The sequence below is a fragment of the Acinonyx jubatus genome, chromosome B2 (genome assembly GCF_027475565.1).
Source record: "Acinonyx jubatus isolate Ajub_Pintada_27869175 chromosome B2, VMU_Ajub_asm_v1.0, whole genome shotgun sequence".
Lineage (NCBI taxonomy): Eukaryota > Metazoa > Chordata > Mammalia > Carnivora > Felidae > Acinonyx > Acinonyx jubatus.
The window spans coordinates 16,175,841-16,193,910 of NC_069385.1; the positions used below are offsets into that span (position 1 = coordinate 16,175,841).

Consider the following 18,070-nt stretch of genomic DNA (forward strand, 5'->3'; position numbering starts at 1 on the left):
GACTAGCTAGTCCGTAACTATCTAGCCGAAACCAAAGGTCTCAATAAAGGCTAGTAACGAAAGAGACATTTAGAAAAGTTCCCATAATTCTCTTCTTTTTAAGGAAAGATTTGAAATGACACTTTGATATCTTTAGGTCCTGGATGCATTCGAATTGATTAGGGCTTCTTCTCCCTTCTAGTTAGTCTAATACAGGGTCAGAGATTTTCAGGACAGCTTTGCAACCTGTGTTTGGGTCTATCCTCAGACTGAGTGCCCACAGAGGCCGGAGTAACGGAAAAAGCCTGGGTGTGTCGGCGAGGCGGGAGCCTCTCAATCCAGCTCCCTTAAGTCAGCTGGATTGGGAATCTAACTTTTCATTTGCTTACAACTTTGTAACACTGAATGTATTATATTCTTTTTGGCCAGGGTACAAAACACTTCCTATTTCCACATAGGTAAATGAGCTTTTCATTCCCCAAGACTCAGAGTCCTGATGACCCACATGAATGGGCGGTATTCCTTGTCTCCTGAAGCTGATGTCACGCCAGGACATGAGTCAAAGACAAATATTAGTGCACCACCTACTTGTAGTTTTCCTCTTTAATTTCAAGTAAAACCTTGTGTTCTGAATAAAAGTGCTTGTGTTGCTTTTCTCAAATGACCTGCTTGTGTTGCTTTTCTCAAATGACCTGGGGCTGAGAATATGGTCCTGCTGGGGACTCAGGACGCTGGGTTGTTTCTTTGGTCTGGCAGAATTATCAAGGAAAAGCTCATTAGAAGACAAGGCTGGCCAAGGACTCTGTAAGTCAGGCAGGAAATTACCAAATGAATATGATGGTGTTAAGGACATTATTTCCAGAATGGCACCCAAGCACTACAAAAGGACGTGTGCATTTTCTAAAATCTGTAACTTTTTTTTTTTAATGTTTATTTATTTTTGAGAGAGAGAGAGAGAGAGAGAGAGAGAGAGAGAGAGAGAGACAGAGTGTGAGCAGGGGAGGGACAGAGAGAGAGGGAGACACAGAATCAGAAGCAGGCTCCAGGCTCTGAGCTGTTAGCACAGAACCCGATGTGAGGCTCAAACCCACGAACTGCAAGATCATGACCTGAGCTGAAGTCAGACACTTAACTGACTGAGCCACCCAGGTGTCCCGAAAATGTGTAACTTTCTTATACGGAATTTAGAAAGCCCTCAAATCCCTGAAATAGTTAAAGGATTTCTTGCACCTCTTAATTACTGACATAGTTGAAACCGTGGAACTAAAAGAAAAAGAAAAATCTCAGTAGAAAAACTCGCTTAGCAGTAAGAGTTGATTGCTTTCTTTTCTATTTTCTCACCCATCCACATCCTTTTCTGGTTTCAAGGCATTGAGGACTTTGTTGCTAAATGAGTTCTCGGAGATCTGAAGGGCAAGGCCATGTACTCGGGTGTCTTCGTTAATCTTCAAGATTTCATCTATAATCTACAGAGGAAAAAAAACCCCTAAAATCAATTTTACAAAAATAAGAGCCAACAAAAGAACGGATTCATAAAAATGCATCTGTTGTAGTTCCTTTTTCAGTCCTTGTTGAAGACTTGATGTAAAGCAGAATGAATCACATCTAGTTTCTCTTTCTCCCATGTTTATAAAAGCTCAAAGGAAGCATGCCTACATTTTAGTGACTTCTCAGTCTCCCTTATTGTGCTACTTCCTGGCAGAACAGAACAAAATAAAACCAAACCAAAGCTCGACAGTTCACAACATTTAGATAGGCAAAAGGTAATTCCCTGTCCACAACTATATTTAAGCCAAACACACTGCCAACCTTCAGGGAGAACAGGAAGCAAGAGTTTCAGCCATTCCAAACTGGCCCGGACAAGCCTGTACTTCAAACACAATGTGTTCAACAAAAGCTTCTCTACTGTCACACCCAAGAAGCCATCACTGAGGCCCTCAGGTTCTCTGGACCTGAATGGCACACAGAAAGCATTTCCAAAGCCTTATGGTCAATGCATTCTAAGCAGAGAAATCTCCCTTTTATAGGAAACTCACTATTTACGAAAAAGACCAAAGTACAGTTTGGGAAGGTGATGTAAAAGCTAACGAGTGGCTAGGTAGGTCTTTTAATAAGCAACGCTCTGTCCTCTCTGTTTATTTTATGCCAGGAGAGAACATACTGATGCATTTCATTTCACAATATTATTTGTTCCTAAGAAAAAGAGATACCAGCCCATTGATAGGGGTCTCACCACTTCCGTTTCACTGTCTAGCAAAAAGTCACCGTGGTATGTCCACCTGGTAAGAGAGGACAAAGCTATTTGATCTACAACAACGAGAAGGAAAATTCTGTTTCAGTTATTCACTTATCTTTCATTTATTCAACAGATGTTGAATGTTTTGAGCACCTACAACTGTACCAGTTCTAAGACCAGAAACACAGTTGGGAACAAAACACCTGTCCTCACGGAGCTTATAGTCTAACGGGGAAGACAGGGGCAAAACCAAAAACTAGTATCATCTCTGGAAGTGGTAAATGACGTGAAGAAAAGTAAAGCAGATAAGGTAAGGGGCCAACGGAGAGATGGCGGGCTGGGGGTGTGGCCAGAGGGAGTGACGTCGATGGGCAGCCCAGAATGAAGTGGGCAGTCTATTGTTACCTGTAACTAGAAGGTGGCAGAAGCAACAACGAGATCTTAACTCACAAATTAAGACGCTTACTCTTTTCCAGCATAACGCCACCACCACGCAAATTCACATTCACATTTTTGACAAGGAAAAATCTTTGTCAAAAAATAAGTCAAGGAATTACACACACACACACACACACACACACACACACACACACAAAATCAAGGGCTATCAACACCAGTGGCAAGGAACCTGAAAAAACACAGACAGTGGGTGTCTCTCAAAGGGACAACAAATTTCTCTGCATTTGTTACTGGTATGACACGTGTCAATATTTCTAATATACTATAATGGTAAGTGTGGCAGAAACCATCTGTCCCAGATATGGTTTCCTTTCTCCCTTAGTAATAAACTCTTGACGTTTAGCTGTTCTAATAAATGGTCTAAGGCCATCTGGTGTAAAGACTACCTTTCCCAGCCTTCCTTGCTTCGTGGCCAAGCAATCAGGTTCATGTCAATGGCACAGAAGCAGAACTGTGACTTTTAGGAACCGTCCCTAAAGGGAAGAGACTGAGGGCCTGCCTGTCTTTGCTCCTTATCCTTCCTCTTCCTTGCTGGTGACAATAAGTTGTTGAATTGAGCCTTGTAATCAGAGAAAACAGGGAAAGTTAAGAAATACCCCCAACCTCTGTGTACTGCAAAGAACCAAATACAGAGCCTACAAATTCCCATTCATGTCTCACAAATGATTAGGTGAACTACTTGCCCCCCAAAGCTCAATCTGAACAAAATGCTTGTTAATCAAACTTGGGGAAATTTCCCTCCTTCCCCCAGGCTGCTAACCGTTGGCCCACCCTCAGCTGGATTAGCAGACAACCCCTTTCGAGAAAAGGCTGGCTACAGGGTAAAACATTCTCTGACTCATTATCCCTATTGCAATAATCCTTTTGAATTATGTGTCTCCTTACTAAGTCTGGATTCATTGGACCCTGGCTAGAACGTGGACATGATATGGAGAGCTGAATCCGCCATCTTGGATCCACAAACAATACAGCAGCAAGAGAGAAGGAGCCTAAGTTTCTGGTGCCCTCGTGATGTCACCATAGCATGCTGCTTCTCAACCTGACTTACGTATGAGAAAAATAAACTTCTGTGTTACTTCATATTCTGTTATTTGAAGTTTTCCAGCACTGGCGGTCAAACCCAAGCTTCGCTGCCATAGCTGGGCTGAAGAAAAGCTAGCCACAGAAGGACCAAACGCGAGCATGGTCTAGTTTCCTCACCACTACTTATGGGGGTGGCTGCTTCTCCCAGGCTTGAGATGACACTTGCAAAGGCTGTTACTCCCAGAATATTCGCCTGGAAAGGACGCTGAAGAGGATGTCATCCTATTCCTTTAGTTTATCGATAAGCCAGCTGTGACCCAGAGAAGCCAAAGGAATGGCCAAGGGCAAACAACCAGCCAGGACAGGGAAAAACCTGAACTAGTCCTCCAGCTGCCGACACCCAGGCCATTTCCACTGGCTGCTACTGCGGCAGCCAAAGAAACACAACCAAAGTCACCGAGTCATAGACCAACTCTTCCACAGAAACATCTACTGAAGGACGACAGGCGAAAGAGCATTTACGCTAGAGGGAAAAGCGATCTTCCCTCTCAAGGTTCAGCCGCGAGAATAGGCTGATCTGTTCAAGCACCACTGAGAGACGTCAACAGGTTTAGTAGATCCGAAGAGGAAAGTGACCGGAGCGTTCGGGTGCCCGTGGTACTTACCTCATCTTCGCTGCTATCTGGAGGAAGGCAGATGTGAGTGATGTTCAGACCAGCCTGCAAAGGGAACACAAGGTTATTCTGCCACGGTAAGAGAATGTGCTATCAAAAAACTATGACGAATTTGTGGAATTCAACAATCCTCACCTCCTCCGCCAGATTCTGGTTTATCTCCTGCATCAAGTTATCATCACCTGCCTTAGGAAAGGGAGCAAGAATGACAATGTAATGACAACAAAAATGTCTTGAAAAGGCACAAGACGTAACGCAGAGATGAATTTTGTGACTATATTGCCCAATTAATTAGAAAGAGAAGGAAATACAGAATCCTATAGCTCACAAAAGAAGAGTAGAGCTGGTATTTATTCACATATGTATTTCACAACTTTCAAATTATGTTACTTTTAAAAAATAATAGCCCTCTTAGGGCGCCTGGGTGGCTCAGTCGGTTAAACATCCGACTTCAGCTCGGGTCATGATCTTGCGGTTTGTGAGTTCGAGCCCCGCATCGGGCTCTGTGCTGATGGCTCAGAGCCTGGAGCCTGCTTCGGATTCTGTGTCTCCCTCTCTCTCTGCCTCTCCCCCGCTGCTCTGTCTCTCAAAAATAAATAAACATTAAAAAGATAAAAATAATAGCCCTGCTAAGGCACACAGAGCCACACAGCCAGCACCTCTTTCTAAATGAGGACACCAAAGACAGGGGTTGAGAGGACTGCCCGTAGCCGGAAAGCGATCAGCAAGCACAATCCCAGGAGGGCCAGGCCTCAGTCACTCTTCTTTCTACCCTTCTCGCCTGCCTCTCTTTGTAGGGCATGTGGAGGCTGACCACACAGAATGCGAGTGACTCGAGCACAGCTCCAGAGTGTTGAAAATCACAGCGCTCGTGGCCCTAGACGCTGACGTTCTGACACATTAAGTGCGTGCCAGAAAGGACGGGGGAGGCCCAACTGCTGTGCTGTGTTAGCTTACGGGCTTGGCTCGCCTCATCACTTCCCTGCACCTGTCACCCCACGGGGGTGCCAAGAAGGATGGCAAACAGTGCCAACCGTAGTCGGGAATGAAGGGGCCGCAGCCAGGAGATGTACATGAATGCAAAGTCCTTCTGGCACGCGCTGACGTCTGGCCCTTCAAACGTACGGCAGGCTTCGCCGGATTTAGTAAGGTTACTACACGCCATGCCCCGTCACGCATCTGTCTGCCACAGAAACAAAGGGGAATGTTTCCCCTTCATTTTCAAATCATATCTGATAAGCGTTTATGAGCACACACGGACGACAATATATCTATGGAATACAACTTATGTGTGTGCCTAGCTCCTAACCTCTGAAAGCTCCCCACACCCAGAGGAGAAAGACTCGCAAAAGACACACTCAAGCAGAGCGGTAAGCAGCCAGTAACCAGGTAGAAACAAAATGACCAAAGGAAGAAGGAAATGAGAATGTTTCCAGCCGTGCCCTCTCTTCCCGCCCAAATGGGACTCAGGTGACCGGAAAATGGCCCTGGTCTTCTCTACACAATTATCTTCTACATTGAAAGGCATCCTAAACCAGTAGGACTGAACCACACTCCCAGCTTACCTGTATAATAGCCAGTACCGGCTTAAAGGCAGGGTTTTTTTCTTGCAATAAACTCAGAACCTCTTTCGAATTCTGAATGACTTCTCTACATTGAGAAAGAGAGACAGCACGCAGTCACGTCTTTGTTAATGGCTAGAAAGGACGGATACAACACGCTTTCCTCGAAAGTTCGGTACTGTAAGTGAAAACAGACAACATAAGGGTGCGCTCCACCCACGGGAAGTGTGGCCAGGCGGGGCAGGGTAACAATGTTGAAGCACACACGAAACAAACCGGGACCATCTGAGTTTAAAGACGCGTGCCACGTAAAATGTTAGCAATTATTTTCTAGGGGTGACTTTTTCTCTGGTGTTTTCCAAGTTTACTGTAATACAAATTTCGCGGTTTTGTTTTTTTTTAAATAATCCCCTTCGGGGGTTCCCCCCCCCCCCCAGGGACCTCAAACATCGGTGAGGGAGGGTAGCAGAGACTGGGGAAGAGGCTTGCGGTCAGAAAAGTGGTGCGTCAGGATAAATCCCGGGTCCCAGAATTTCAAGAAATGTGAAGGGAGTGGGTGGGGAAGAGAACAGAGGGGAAGGAGGAAGGGAGGGGTAAGAAAAGGGAAGTGGGGGGGAGGAGGGAGGGGAGCACCAACAGTAGGGACCCATCAGAATTTGATATTCTCCCAAGGCCTCTTAGGGAGAGAGTGTCTCCAGTCCTCTGGGCTCCCGCCATCCAAGTCTGCATTTGGACCTCCTAAAAGTCCCAGTAGGTGACTCCTGGGCCCAGGGAAAGGGGTGCGCGCGGGGCAGACCTAGATAATGTGGTGCAAGTCACATACTCTCTCTGCGGTCTCCGGGATGAGCGATTTCACCACCACTGCTGTGAAATGGTCCTCACTTGCGTGTGAAGTTGGCTTTTTCCCTCTCACAGTAACAGACAAAAGGCTCAGCCAAAGCAGTACCCAAGCCCCTTGTTAAGACCATCTTGGGGCACCTGGGTGGCTCAGTCGGTTGAACGTCCGACTCTTGATTTCAGCTCAGGTGAGGATCTCACGGTTCGTGGGTTTGAGCCCCGCATCCGTGCTCCGTGCTGGTGGTGCAGAGCCTGCCTGGGTTTCTCTCTCTCTCTCTCTCTCTCTGCTTCTCCCCTGCCTGTGCTCTCTCTCAAATATTAGCCAAAAAAAAGACCATTTTTAAGTTTTGTTTTCTGTCTCTGACAGGGTCTTACATGCACCTAACAGCTTCCAAAAAATGCAGAGGGAAGTTCCGGCCAGACTCCAGCTGCACCGAATGGCCGAGGCACTGCAAAAAGGCATCCGTCCGCTTCCTCCAGTTTTCAGAAGAAACGAATGTGCCTACTGGCGGGAACTGCTCTCAGGACTGCTAATTGGGGCCACGTTGGGTCCTTACTCCTGCCTGGTTCCTAAAGGCACTGGTAAGGGGGTCCCCAGTGGTTTTGGCAGTGTGCGCGAGGATCATCTGGGAAGCTTGGTAAAAAGAAAGGTTTCTGTGTCTCATTCCGGAAAGTCGGATTCAAAAAGGGCTGGGGTGAGGCCCAGGAATGTGCATCTTCAACAAGGGCCCTGGGGGAGGGGGGGGGCTCTGAGGTACTGTTAAAGGGGAAACAGCCACGCTTCGGGATGCAGGCCTCCCATGACCCATCGCGATGTTTACTGTGTTTCTGACAAACTCCAGGAACCTCATGTGTGGAGACCTTTGTTCGCCTAATTGTACGCTCTCTTTCTGTGACTCAAAGCTACCCTCGAGCACTAAAAAAACACACATTCCGACGGCAACAGTTTTCCCAGTTCATAGCCTTGACCATCCCTCGGTAAGTGAAGGCATCAAACACCTGGAGAAGCACACACCTGTCACCGCCTAAGCTCATACGGCTAATTCTCCCCGTCTTGTTGTAGGTAACGTTTCATTTTTTTTTTTTAATTTTTGTTTAACGTTTATTTATTTTTGAGACAGAGAGAGACACAGCATGAACGGGGGAGGGGCAGAGAGAGAGGGAGACACAGAATCGGAAGCAGGCTCCAGGCTCTGAGCCATCAGCCCAGAGCCCGACGCGGGGCTCGAACTCGCGGACCGCGAGATCGTGACCTGAGCTGAAGTCGGACGCTTAACCGACTGAGCCACCCAGGCGCCCCAATGTTTCATTCTTTGAGGTTACTCCTTATTTGTACGTGACAAAGTGAGCACGAAAGGAGTCACCAGGCTCAAAAAACCTAAAAAGCAGCATACATGTTTCTGATCAGAGATTCTCTCACTCCTGTGAGGAAAGCTGCCTTGTCAACTTCCAGCTGGAAGGAATGCGTGACTGTCCAGCCCGGCTGGCTGCCCTGTGTAACTGCAATTCAGAACTTTATGGCTGAAGAAGGTGGTAATCATCTGTAATAATGTAAATATGTAGATTAAAGTATCCACTTGTCAAAGGACTTCAATTTCCTCCATTTTGACCTTCAACTTTCTAATTGACTAAATTCTTCATTCCAGCTTATCTCTTAACTCAGACAAAAGCATCCCTTGAAGGGATTCAAAACTACCCCCTCAAGCAATAAGGACTGCCCTGAGCCAGCAAGACCCCACCCAGCCCAACACCCAGGCAATGACCTGATCTTTACGGCCCACCTGCCTGTATCGACCCACATCTCCCTTATATAAAACTAAAAGCATTTTCAGTATCTTCAGACTTTGGAGACCGTCTTTGGGACACCAGTCCGCTGTCTTCTGGGTGCTGGCCTCGCTGAGATAAATTCCTTTCTTGTTCCACCACCACTTGTCTCTCAGCCTTTGGATTTTGTCGGCGGCGAGGGGCCCGAACCTATTGTTTGGGTCCCTCAGAGCCACGTGCTCTTGCCCCCGGGTGCTCCGGTTCCACCGCCAGTGACTCCAATGACACGCTGGTCTCCCTTTGGCCGTGAAATAATGTGTGCACCAGGGTGCAGAATAATGACCTCTTTTCTCAGCCTCCCCTGCAGCTAGCTGTGTCCACACCCGAGTCTCCCAGGCAGCAGGTGCTAACGTGACTAGAAATGATCAATTTCAGTACATCCCTAAATGCAGAGCCAACTGATTGATTTCAAAGGCGAAAGAGGTGACCAGCGCACAAAGAGTTAAACCTTTCCAAAACAGCCATCAGTATTCTGAGAAGTAGCCCAGGTTGAAAGCACCACTGAGCAGTTTAATCGATCCACGCACTGGTAATTTAGCGGATACGTTCACTATAATAGTGGTATTGCTACAACTGACGATGGCTCGGATTACTGGGTACTTCCTATGAATATTTTCTCCCATTTTCCCTTTTTACAGAACTCTTGAGTGAGAGCTGCTTGTGGCCAGCCAGCCACACTAGAGGGCACACTTCCCAGTTTCGCCTGCAGCTCGATGGGGTCCTGTCCCTAACAACTGGCCAACAGGCTGGGAGCACTGGCCAGAGGGAGGCGAGGAATGTGCAGCTAAGAGGTACACCAGCAGCGTGGCCCCCTTTCCCTCTTGCTGGCTGGGAGACGGGAGCAGCCGCCTTCCACCCAGAGCTGGAGCAGTGAGCAGACGCCCTCGGGTCATCATCCTACCTTCCCTGGTCGGCCTCCCTCTGCACACTGAGGCCCACAACATTTGGGGGTATCTTCAGTAAAGCAGACTAACTAGCCTCTTGCCTCTGGGTGTACAGGCCTGATCTGGGAGCTTTCATCGTATGTGCTGTGTAAGGTAGAGAATGAAAGACATCCCATTGTTTGAGAAACCACTAGAAGAAAAAAAAGCTGCCAGTTAAACTACGGTACAATCTTTTCTTAACACAGTGTTTACTTTGTAAATATTAAAAGAGCTTTTAAGACTTCTTTAGACATAGATATGTTTTATTTACCATAACCGACTCATATGAGCATAAAAAGGAAAACTGGCAAACAAACAGAAATATACCTAAAACTTCTTCGCATTCAGGATCTGACTCGTCTGAGTGACTTTTTTTGACTCAAGAGTCCTTGACGGCAATTTCGTTTTGCTTTTTTTTTTTCCTCCCCCCCCCCCCCCCCCCAGTATCACCCTCTGTGCCGTCAAGGGTGTAAGTGATGCAGCATTTTGTGAAAAACCGTAGCATTTTTGCCCCTGAAATTTTCACTTAATTTCTGACACCCATTCTGCAAGTTTTAATGCTACGGCTTTCTTGGTTCTACCAGATGTCAATGGTCAGTTGTCAGACAACAATCAGAAATCATTTTATTTCCTAAAATGGCCCTTCCATGACTTGTGGATGGAAATATTGGGGATTATGCTTTCGAGGGAGCTTACTCGTTAACTTTTCTGGTATATGTCCCTGAAGTAAATAAAAACACACACACACACACATAGATTCCCAGAAGTCTATTCTAGGTGACTTCTAGCTAGGCCCACCTCCCTCCTTTCCTCCCAGCCCTCAGGGAATCTCTTGGAGGAAAGTTTTCTTAGCAGATGCACCTAGGTCAACTAAGTTGCAACAATACGCATGGCCCAAATCCCCACAGGTACAGGCAAAGACAACTATGCGATGACTATCATCTGGCCAACAGCAACTGTCAGACACAATCCACTGAAAGACCAGTTTTGGGGATATTAAAAATATGTCTCTGGGGCGCCTGGGTGGCTCAGTCGGTTGAGCATCCGACTTCGGCTCAGGTCATGATTTCACAGTCCGTGAGTTCGAGCCCCGCGTCGGGCTCTGTGCTGACCGCTCAGAGCCTGGAGCCTGTTTCGGATTCTGTGTCTCCCTCTCTCTGGCCCTCCCCCGTTCATGCTCTGTCTCTCTCTGTCTCAAAAACAAATAAACGTTAAAAAAAAAAAATCCTGACAGCCAATATCTGTGGAGGTCTTGATAGGACAATTCCTGGACTGTGCATTTTGTATGTGTTCTCTCGTGCAATCCCTTCCGTAACCCTTTGAGGTAGACTCCCATTCTCCCTACTGTAGTTCCTTCCCTACCAGGATCCTGAACCAGCCCCCCTACTGACCACTCTGCTCATCTCCAGGTCAGGCAACGAAAAGAACAGTCATGAATGGAATCCATGAATGAACCCAAATCTTAAGTGATTCATTCACCCACCATATCACAAGTGTCCAACGTATAAATGGCACTCAGCAGTGACAAGAGACAAGGCTCCCGACCCCAGAGCTTTCGTTCCAGGTAGGGAAGACAGACAATAAATGGACAAAATTTCAGGAGGCAAGTAAGAGCTACCCAGAAAATAAGAGGGTGATGGGGTGGTGGCTCCTGCCTCCCATACTGTCTTCAGACCCGAACGCACAAAGGTGAGCTCAGGGGTACACTGGTCACAATCTAATGACCCGAGGAGGCCTAAGTAACTCCTATATTCAGAAAGAAGACAAGATAAACAAAAGCTCCTTAGCGTCATCGGCCACATCATAAAGGGCTTTGGGAACAAAGGGGGTAAAGGCTATTACTTTTAGAAGGGGGGAGAGAAGGAAAAAGGAAGAGGATGCGAATGGAGGGCCGTGCAACAGCTTGCTCAGTGACACGGCATTCTGGAACCAGAATCCTCCTTCGGGGCGGGGAGGCACGCCACCTCCAGGTTTGTCCCGAGTGCTTCACTCTACAGGTTTAGGGCTCCAGTGAACACACTTCTCCAAGAGGGGCCCGTCAAGGGTCTTCCTCGGCTCTCTCCCACTCAGGGGACAAAGAGGGCGGAAAAGCGGTGCGAGTTGGGGGGATGGACTTAAGCGGCGTCTCCGGTGGGGAGCAGCGAAAGGCTCCGCCCAGCGCTCCCGCGGCTCCCTTCTGGGTTGGCCGAGAACTTTCTACACACTGCGGCGCTGGGGACTCCTTGCCCACCCGTGCAGCAATGCGGGGCACGAGTTGGCCCGACTGCTCCGCCGCATTCCGCATGTTGTCGGGTGGGCCCCGCTCCACGTTCACACGTCCAGGAAATTATTACGTAACTCAAGAGAGCACGCTTTCCCGCCCGCAGGAGGCTGCGGCGTTGCGGGACAGGGCAAGCCTCACCCCCGCAGGAAGGAGCCAGCTTTCCGCACGCGTGGGCGCCGCGCACAGCCGGGCGGTTGCCGGGCCTAGGCCGCCTCTCGCCCGGGGCCCTACCTACTCCCGGCCCCGCCCTCGCCCCCGCCCCGCCCTCCTCCCTCCCCTCCCGGCCCCGCCCCTCCCCCTCCCGGCTCCCGCCCTCCGTTGCGCCGCTCCTTCCTGCCTGGCCGCGCGGGGCGCCGCGACACCAGAGCCCGCCCCGGTGGCGCACGTGGAGCGGGGCACGCAGGCTAGCGGCGCCCGCCCCGCCAGGGATGCTCGCGCCGCCCGATGCCCTTCCCGGGCCCCCCATCTCCCGCCCGCCCGCGCTCTCCCCGCCGGCCGCCGGCGCCTCTAACGAGTCAGCACCAAGCACTCTCGGGCCCGCGCCCAGCGAAACCCCCGCGGAGGCCCCCCGGACCACGCCGAACCCCGAGCGCTCCGGCCGCTCTAACTCCGGCGTCCCCCTCTACCCCCCACCCCCACCCCAGCTGCCGCCACCCGGCCCCGGGGCGGTGGCGAGCGCCGGACGCTCACCTGACGATCGAGTCCCGCGCCGAAGGCGCCCGGCTGCCCTGGCCGCGACTGTTCCCGGCCTGGGCGTCCTGCAGCCGCCGCTGCCCGAGCAGGCCCTCCCCGCCGCCACCTCCGCCGCCACGGCCGCTGCTGCTGGCGCGACCGGGCGCTTGGAGGCGGAGCGGCGGGCCCGGGGGCCGCGGCGGGCGGCGGAGCCCGCGCAGGAAGAGCGGCAGGCGCGCGCTCATGGCGCGGGGGCGCAGCGACACCCGCGAGGCGGCGAGAGCGACGGGCTGCAGGTCTCCCTCCACGCGGCGATGCGGCTGCGGCGCGCAGACGGGCGGCGGCGTGTAGCTCCTCCCGAGGGTGGCGGGGCGGGCGCCAAGCACGGAACCGGCCGGCGGGTAACGGGCCAGGGGCAGGAAAGACCTGCACCTTCCTCCTCAACCGGAGCGGGAGCCCCTAGCGGGCACTGCACCTAGAGGCCGTGACGTTGGGAGGGCGGGAGCCTGCGGGACGCGGGGCTGGTCCTTCCAGTGGCCCGGTCCTCTAGGGCAGGCTCTCTGGCACTCAGTCCTGCTAGAAATCTGGCTAGAGGAAGGTGTGGCATCAGGGAGGGCTGTGGCCCATTCCAGAGATAGTACCTGCTCCCTGTGCCTAGGATGCTGATAACTCCCTGCCCTCAGGTGGGAGTTTGCTTCCTGGAAGGCCACTTGGCTGAGCCTCTAGTTTAGATACCCGGGGCATGGTTTACTAGGCTGGCGGTGTCCTAACAGTGAAGGATGTGTGGGGCTTGGGGTTCCAAAGCTGACCTGTAGCCTTGGGCAAGTTAACCCCTGTGAACCTGAGCTGCGTCCACAGTTAAAACAAGATATTGATGCTTTGTTTATAATTTTATCAGGATTATAATTCCCAAGTAAAGTGGGAATAAAGCCAGTGCAAATTACAAACAGTAGCTACCACTGTACAAAGCGCCGGAGTGACATCTCACTTAATTCTAATAAATGTACAGATCTTTCTGGAGCCATGATGGGGTTACCTCCTGATAAACTGGTCCTAAATGGAAACTCGGTGAATTGAAAATTCATTGATTACACCTAACCTACTGAACGTCATACGGTAGCCTAGCCTCCCTTAACCATGCTCAGAACACTGACTGTAGCGTGTAGTTCGGCAAAATCATCTAACACAAAGCCTATTTTATAATAAAGTGTTGAATAGCGCATGTAATTTATTGACTACTGTACTGAAAGCCGAAAAAAGAAGGGCTACGGATTGATTGTCAGTGTATGGGTTGTTTACACTTGTGACCACGTGTCTGACGGGAGCCCCCTGTGACTGCCCCTACCCAGAATCAGGAGACTATCCTGCTGTTGTAAATCAATAGCCCAGGAGAAGATCAAAATCCCAAATTTGAAGTCTGGTTTCCACTGGATGCTTATTGCTTTTGTACCATCCTCAAATAAAAAAAATCGTAAGTCGAACGGTGGTTAAGTCAGGGACCATGTGTAACGCGTTGAGTATTGGCCTGATTGACAACTTGGGGGAAGAGGGTCCAGAGGGGTCATTTGGTTCAATGACAGCACTGGAGGTTTGCCTGACCCCAATGATCATGTTCTTAATCTTATAATATTGTCTGCGTTTTTTATTGTAGGATGATTGCCTCATTTGGCACATTACGACTTTGTAGGGTACAGGAATACCTAACATTGCCACAGCCCTGTGATTTAGGTATCCACACCATTTGACAAGGAGGAAACAAGATCACAGAAGTTGCACCTTGCACAAGCATATAAATATTACAAGGGAAACTTGGGTGGTCCATTCACTTACTACCAGTGGTGATCTTGGGCAGGTCATAAAACTCTTGGAGGCTCGTCTCATTATAAATTGGTGACCCCCCCCCCAAAAAAATAAATAAATAAATAAATAAAAATAAATTGGTGACCCATTCATTTAGCATTCATTGGACACTACTGAACATGAACCACTGGTCACTAAGATGAAAATTACCTTGTCCATAATGAGTGTATGGGAAATCTGCGTCTTCCTCTTAACGTTGCTGTGAATCTAAAACTGCTCTAAAAATAGTCTTAAAAAAAACCCCAAAAACCAAAAACCGCCTCTGCCCTAAAGAAGTTCTAACAGTAACTCTGCCACAGTGGTGACAATTAGCTTTTCCACCTAATGAGTGCTCATAATAGTGATACTTAAAACCACAGTGGTGGGATGCCCGCGTGGCTTGGTCGGTTAAGCGTCCGACTTCGGCTCAGGTCATGATCTCAAGACTAGTAAGTTGCAGCTCCACATCGGGCTCTGTGCTGACAGCTCAGAGCCCGGAGCCTGCTTCAGGTTCTGTGTCTCCCTCTCTCTCTACCCCTCCCCCAGTCGTGCTCTGTCTCTCAAAAATAAACAAACATTAAAAAAAAAAAAAAATCACTGTGGAGACCACATATGGTATGATCCCGATTATAGGAAATGTCCAGAATAGGCAAATCTGTAGAGACAGAAAATATATTAGTGGTTGCTTACAGCTAGGGGTAGGGGAAATGGGGAGTTGACAGCTAATGGGTGTAGGCGATGAAAACGTTCTAAAATTAATTGTGATGGTTGCACAAATCTGTGAATATGCTGAAAATCATTGAATTGTACCCTTGAAATGGGTGAATGGTATGGTTATGTGAGTTCCATGTCAATAAAGCTGTTACCAAAATAAAATACATGAATAAATAAATAAATAAATAAATAAATAAAAGGCTTTTGAGATAAGGTGGTGGGGTCCTGGGGTCTAACTGTTCTGGAGGAGAATCCAAAAAAAACACCAAGGGATCTGATGCTTGAGCCGAGTGGCCTTTAAGAAATACGTATACTATTTATAATCTACAGAAAAGCATAAGATAAAAAATAAAATCACTCTAACACTATCACCAAAACATCACTATTAATTTTGATCTCTTTATTTGAAATTATTTTATAAAGTTACAGACATACGGCGAATATATATGTGTGTGTGTGTGTGTCTTCTTCACTTACTATATATCTGATTTAATGAAATTGGAAAGGAGAGCATTTGAAATCATGGCTTTTCATGGTTTTATATTATAACATAGCCTATTTTATGGGTAAACCATAATTTATTTTCTCTCTCCCTGTTGTTGGCTGTATTGTTTCTAATTTTAGATGTGACAATACTGTTGTGAATATGCTTTCATTCATTTGTCAATAGCTCTGTACTGAGACCCTTCTGTGTGCTGGGGGAGGAATGGGAAGAAGATTGATCAGGGGGCCACTGACCCCTCAGTCATCCTTTGCTGAAGCAGTTCTCAGAAGACTCATAACTAGTAACCATGTTAACTGAAAAACAGGGCAGAGAGCTGGAGGATAAACAGCACAACGTCCTCACATAAAGAAGCAACCCTCCCGATCATACTGAATTTCAAGGAGGTTACGGCGTTTTTATGAATTCCAGGGCTCCGCATGGCACAGTGGGTTCCAGAGACCTCCCAACGTTTAATTAGACACCCTGTACGGATGGAAAATTTGAAGAGAAAAGATTAAGTTAAAGACTTCATACCTAAGCCAGCCTAATGAGAAGTCACAAAACTAACTTGTTACTGGCATTGAAATGACTCAGACATTGAAATGACCCTGACATTGAAATGACTCAGACTATAGAGACTATGTAGACTGTACTACAAAGCCATTTTGGAGAACGCACTTAGGAGATGGTTCTCAGCCATCACCAGAAGCCTATGGCGATCCACACCTCTAAGGTGATCCCCTACATCGTTAGATGACACGTTCAAGTATAATAATGTTCTGTACCTAGAGACACGTTGCTTCTTTTTCGACTGAACTAATGTCATACACTCTAATCTTAAGCTTAGGTGAAAATGAGGTCCTATTTTTAATATTAAAGTAATAATATATTTTTTGGATCAGAGAACTAGGAGTTATAATAAATGCTATTAAAGTAGTTAAGGGGCGCCTGGGTGGCTCAGTCATGGGCGACTTCGGCTCAGGTCATGATCTCACGGTTTGTGGGTTTGAGCCCCGCATTGGGCTCTGTGCAGACAGCTCAGAGCCTGGAGCCTGCTTTGGATTCTGTGTCTCCCTCTCTCTGCCCCTCCCCCACTCATTCTCTCTCTCTCTCTCTCTCTCTCTCTCTCTCTGTCAAAAATAAATAAACTTTAAAAATAAATAAATAAAGTAGTTAAATCTCTCATTCTACTTTGGCTATGAAATAGTGGCACGAGAGTGGAACATTATGTATGTGGCATATAAGACCATTTAATAGCACGTGATTGCTTGACGATAGTTGATGCTTAACTAAGGTCTATTAGGATTGTGCCCTTAATATGCAGTTTTTAAAATTACTTTAAAAGGTCTAAGACAACAGATGACTGTGCTGGTTGAGAGCCAGTTAAAATATTTGACCTGACCTCTTCAGATCCTGATGTAGATGATATGGACACCTGTCTTCTGTTCACTTTCACTCCCTCATGGGCCTCACTCTGAAGTCAACGCAGCCTGAGCCCAAGGTGCTCGCATTCCACAGGAAAGGGATTTGAGTTCTTGCACGCTTGTGACGCACGTTTGCAAGACAGAAGAATAGGAAAGGGAGAAAGATTTGTGAAAATGAATTTAGGATCTGTCCTATTCCCAGGTTTGTTTCATAGGGATCATTATCTCATTTTGATAGATACGTCTGAATCCATTTACGCAAAATTCAAATATATATTAGTCTGCTTTGCAAAAGCCAACCAAATATATATTAGCCTGCTTTGCAAAAGCCCTTCTTCTAAGAAGAAAGGGCTCCATTATGCTGAAGGCTTTAAAAATCCACTCACTGATGTTTTTCCCCTAGTGCATGGAGATCATTCCGGTGCACGTTGAGATAACATTCGGACGTAAGTCAAAGACAGTTCATTTTCGGTATGGGAAATGTGTCTCTGAAAGTGAAATATTTTTAGATATTTATACATATGTACAGTGAGAGAGCATTTGCTTTATAGCTGGCTCTGTGCTAGGCAGGTAGTTAAGGGGTCAACTGTGAACAAAACAGACACAGCTCGGGTGTCATTGAGATTACTGTGCACGACTATACGCTAGAACACACGCATGCGGGAAAGGAAAGCCGTATGATAGTTCGGAGTCTTCTATGAGTACCACAGAGAGGCACCTTCCTTGACGTGGAGAGTCACAGAAAGCTTCCCGAAGGAGATGGCACTTGAAGGCAATACTTAAAGATGGCTTAGGAGTCAAGCTAAGAGAAGAACGGTGTGCTGGCAATGAGTATTCTGAGTTGAAGGAACTGTGTGAACCACAGTCTAGAGTGAGAGAGAGTGCTGACTTCACCTCCTGAATAGGAGGTGTTGGGGTTGCAGGAGAATGAACAGCACCCCCCCCATCCTGCCTTTAAGAGAGCCTTTGGAGGAACAGCGTCCTCAAGGAAGAGCTATGTTCAGTTTAAAAAAAAGCAATGAATTAGCTTTCTTAATTTGAAAGAGGATGGACCTTAAGCATGGAATGGAAGCAGACAAGGAAAAGATATAGGAAGAGGTGGTTTGGGAAAGAGCAAGACAGGGATGTGGGCAAGGAAAGGTGGTGCGAGGGGCACA

General features: G+C 47.9%; 1 protein-coding gene and 1 long non-coding RNA gene across 7 annotated transcripts in view; one reads left to right on the top strand and one right to left on the bottom strand.

The window, feature by feature from the left end:
• The window catches only part of MTHFD1L (methylenetetrahydrofolate dehydrogenase (NADP+ dependent) 1 like), a 187,328-nt gene extending 174,405 nt beyond the window's left edge, over nt 1–12,923 (bottom strand). The window contains exons 1-5 of one of the 3 annotated variants that reach the window (XM_027056637.2): nt 12,471–12,918; nt 5,937–6,021; nt 4,507–4,557; nt 4,363–4,416; nt 1,321–1,445 (exon numbers count right to left, since the gene is read on the bottom strand). In XM_027056637.2, coding sequence (XP_026912438.1) covers nt 1,321–1,445; nt 4,363–4,416; nt 4,507–4,557; nt 5,937–6,021; nt 12,471–12,697 — 542 coding nt within the window. In that variant the 5' untranslated portion in view covers nt 12,698–12,918. Of the gene's footprint in view, nt 1–1,320; nt 1,446–4,362; nt 4,417–4,506; nt 4,558–5,936; nt 6,022–12,470 lie in introns of all 3 variants that reach the window. The other 2 variants (XM_027056638.2, XM_053222107.1) reach the window with 2 other exon arrangements.
• Nucleotides 11,371–18,070, top strand: part of LOC113598624 (uncharacterized) — a 41,625-nt gene continuing 34,925 nt past the window's right edge. For all 4 annotated transcript variants that reach the window (XR_008298266.1, XR_008298268.1, XR_008298267.1 and 1 more), the window contains exon 1: nt 11,371–11,487. This is a non-coding gene — a long non-coding RNA (uncharacterized LOC113598624). The remainder of the gene's footprint in view (nt 11,488–18,070) is intronic.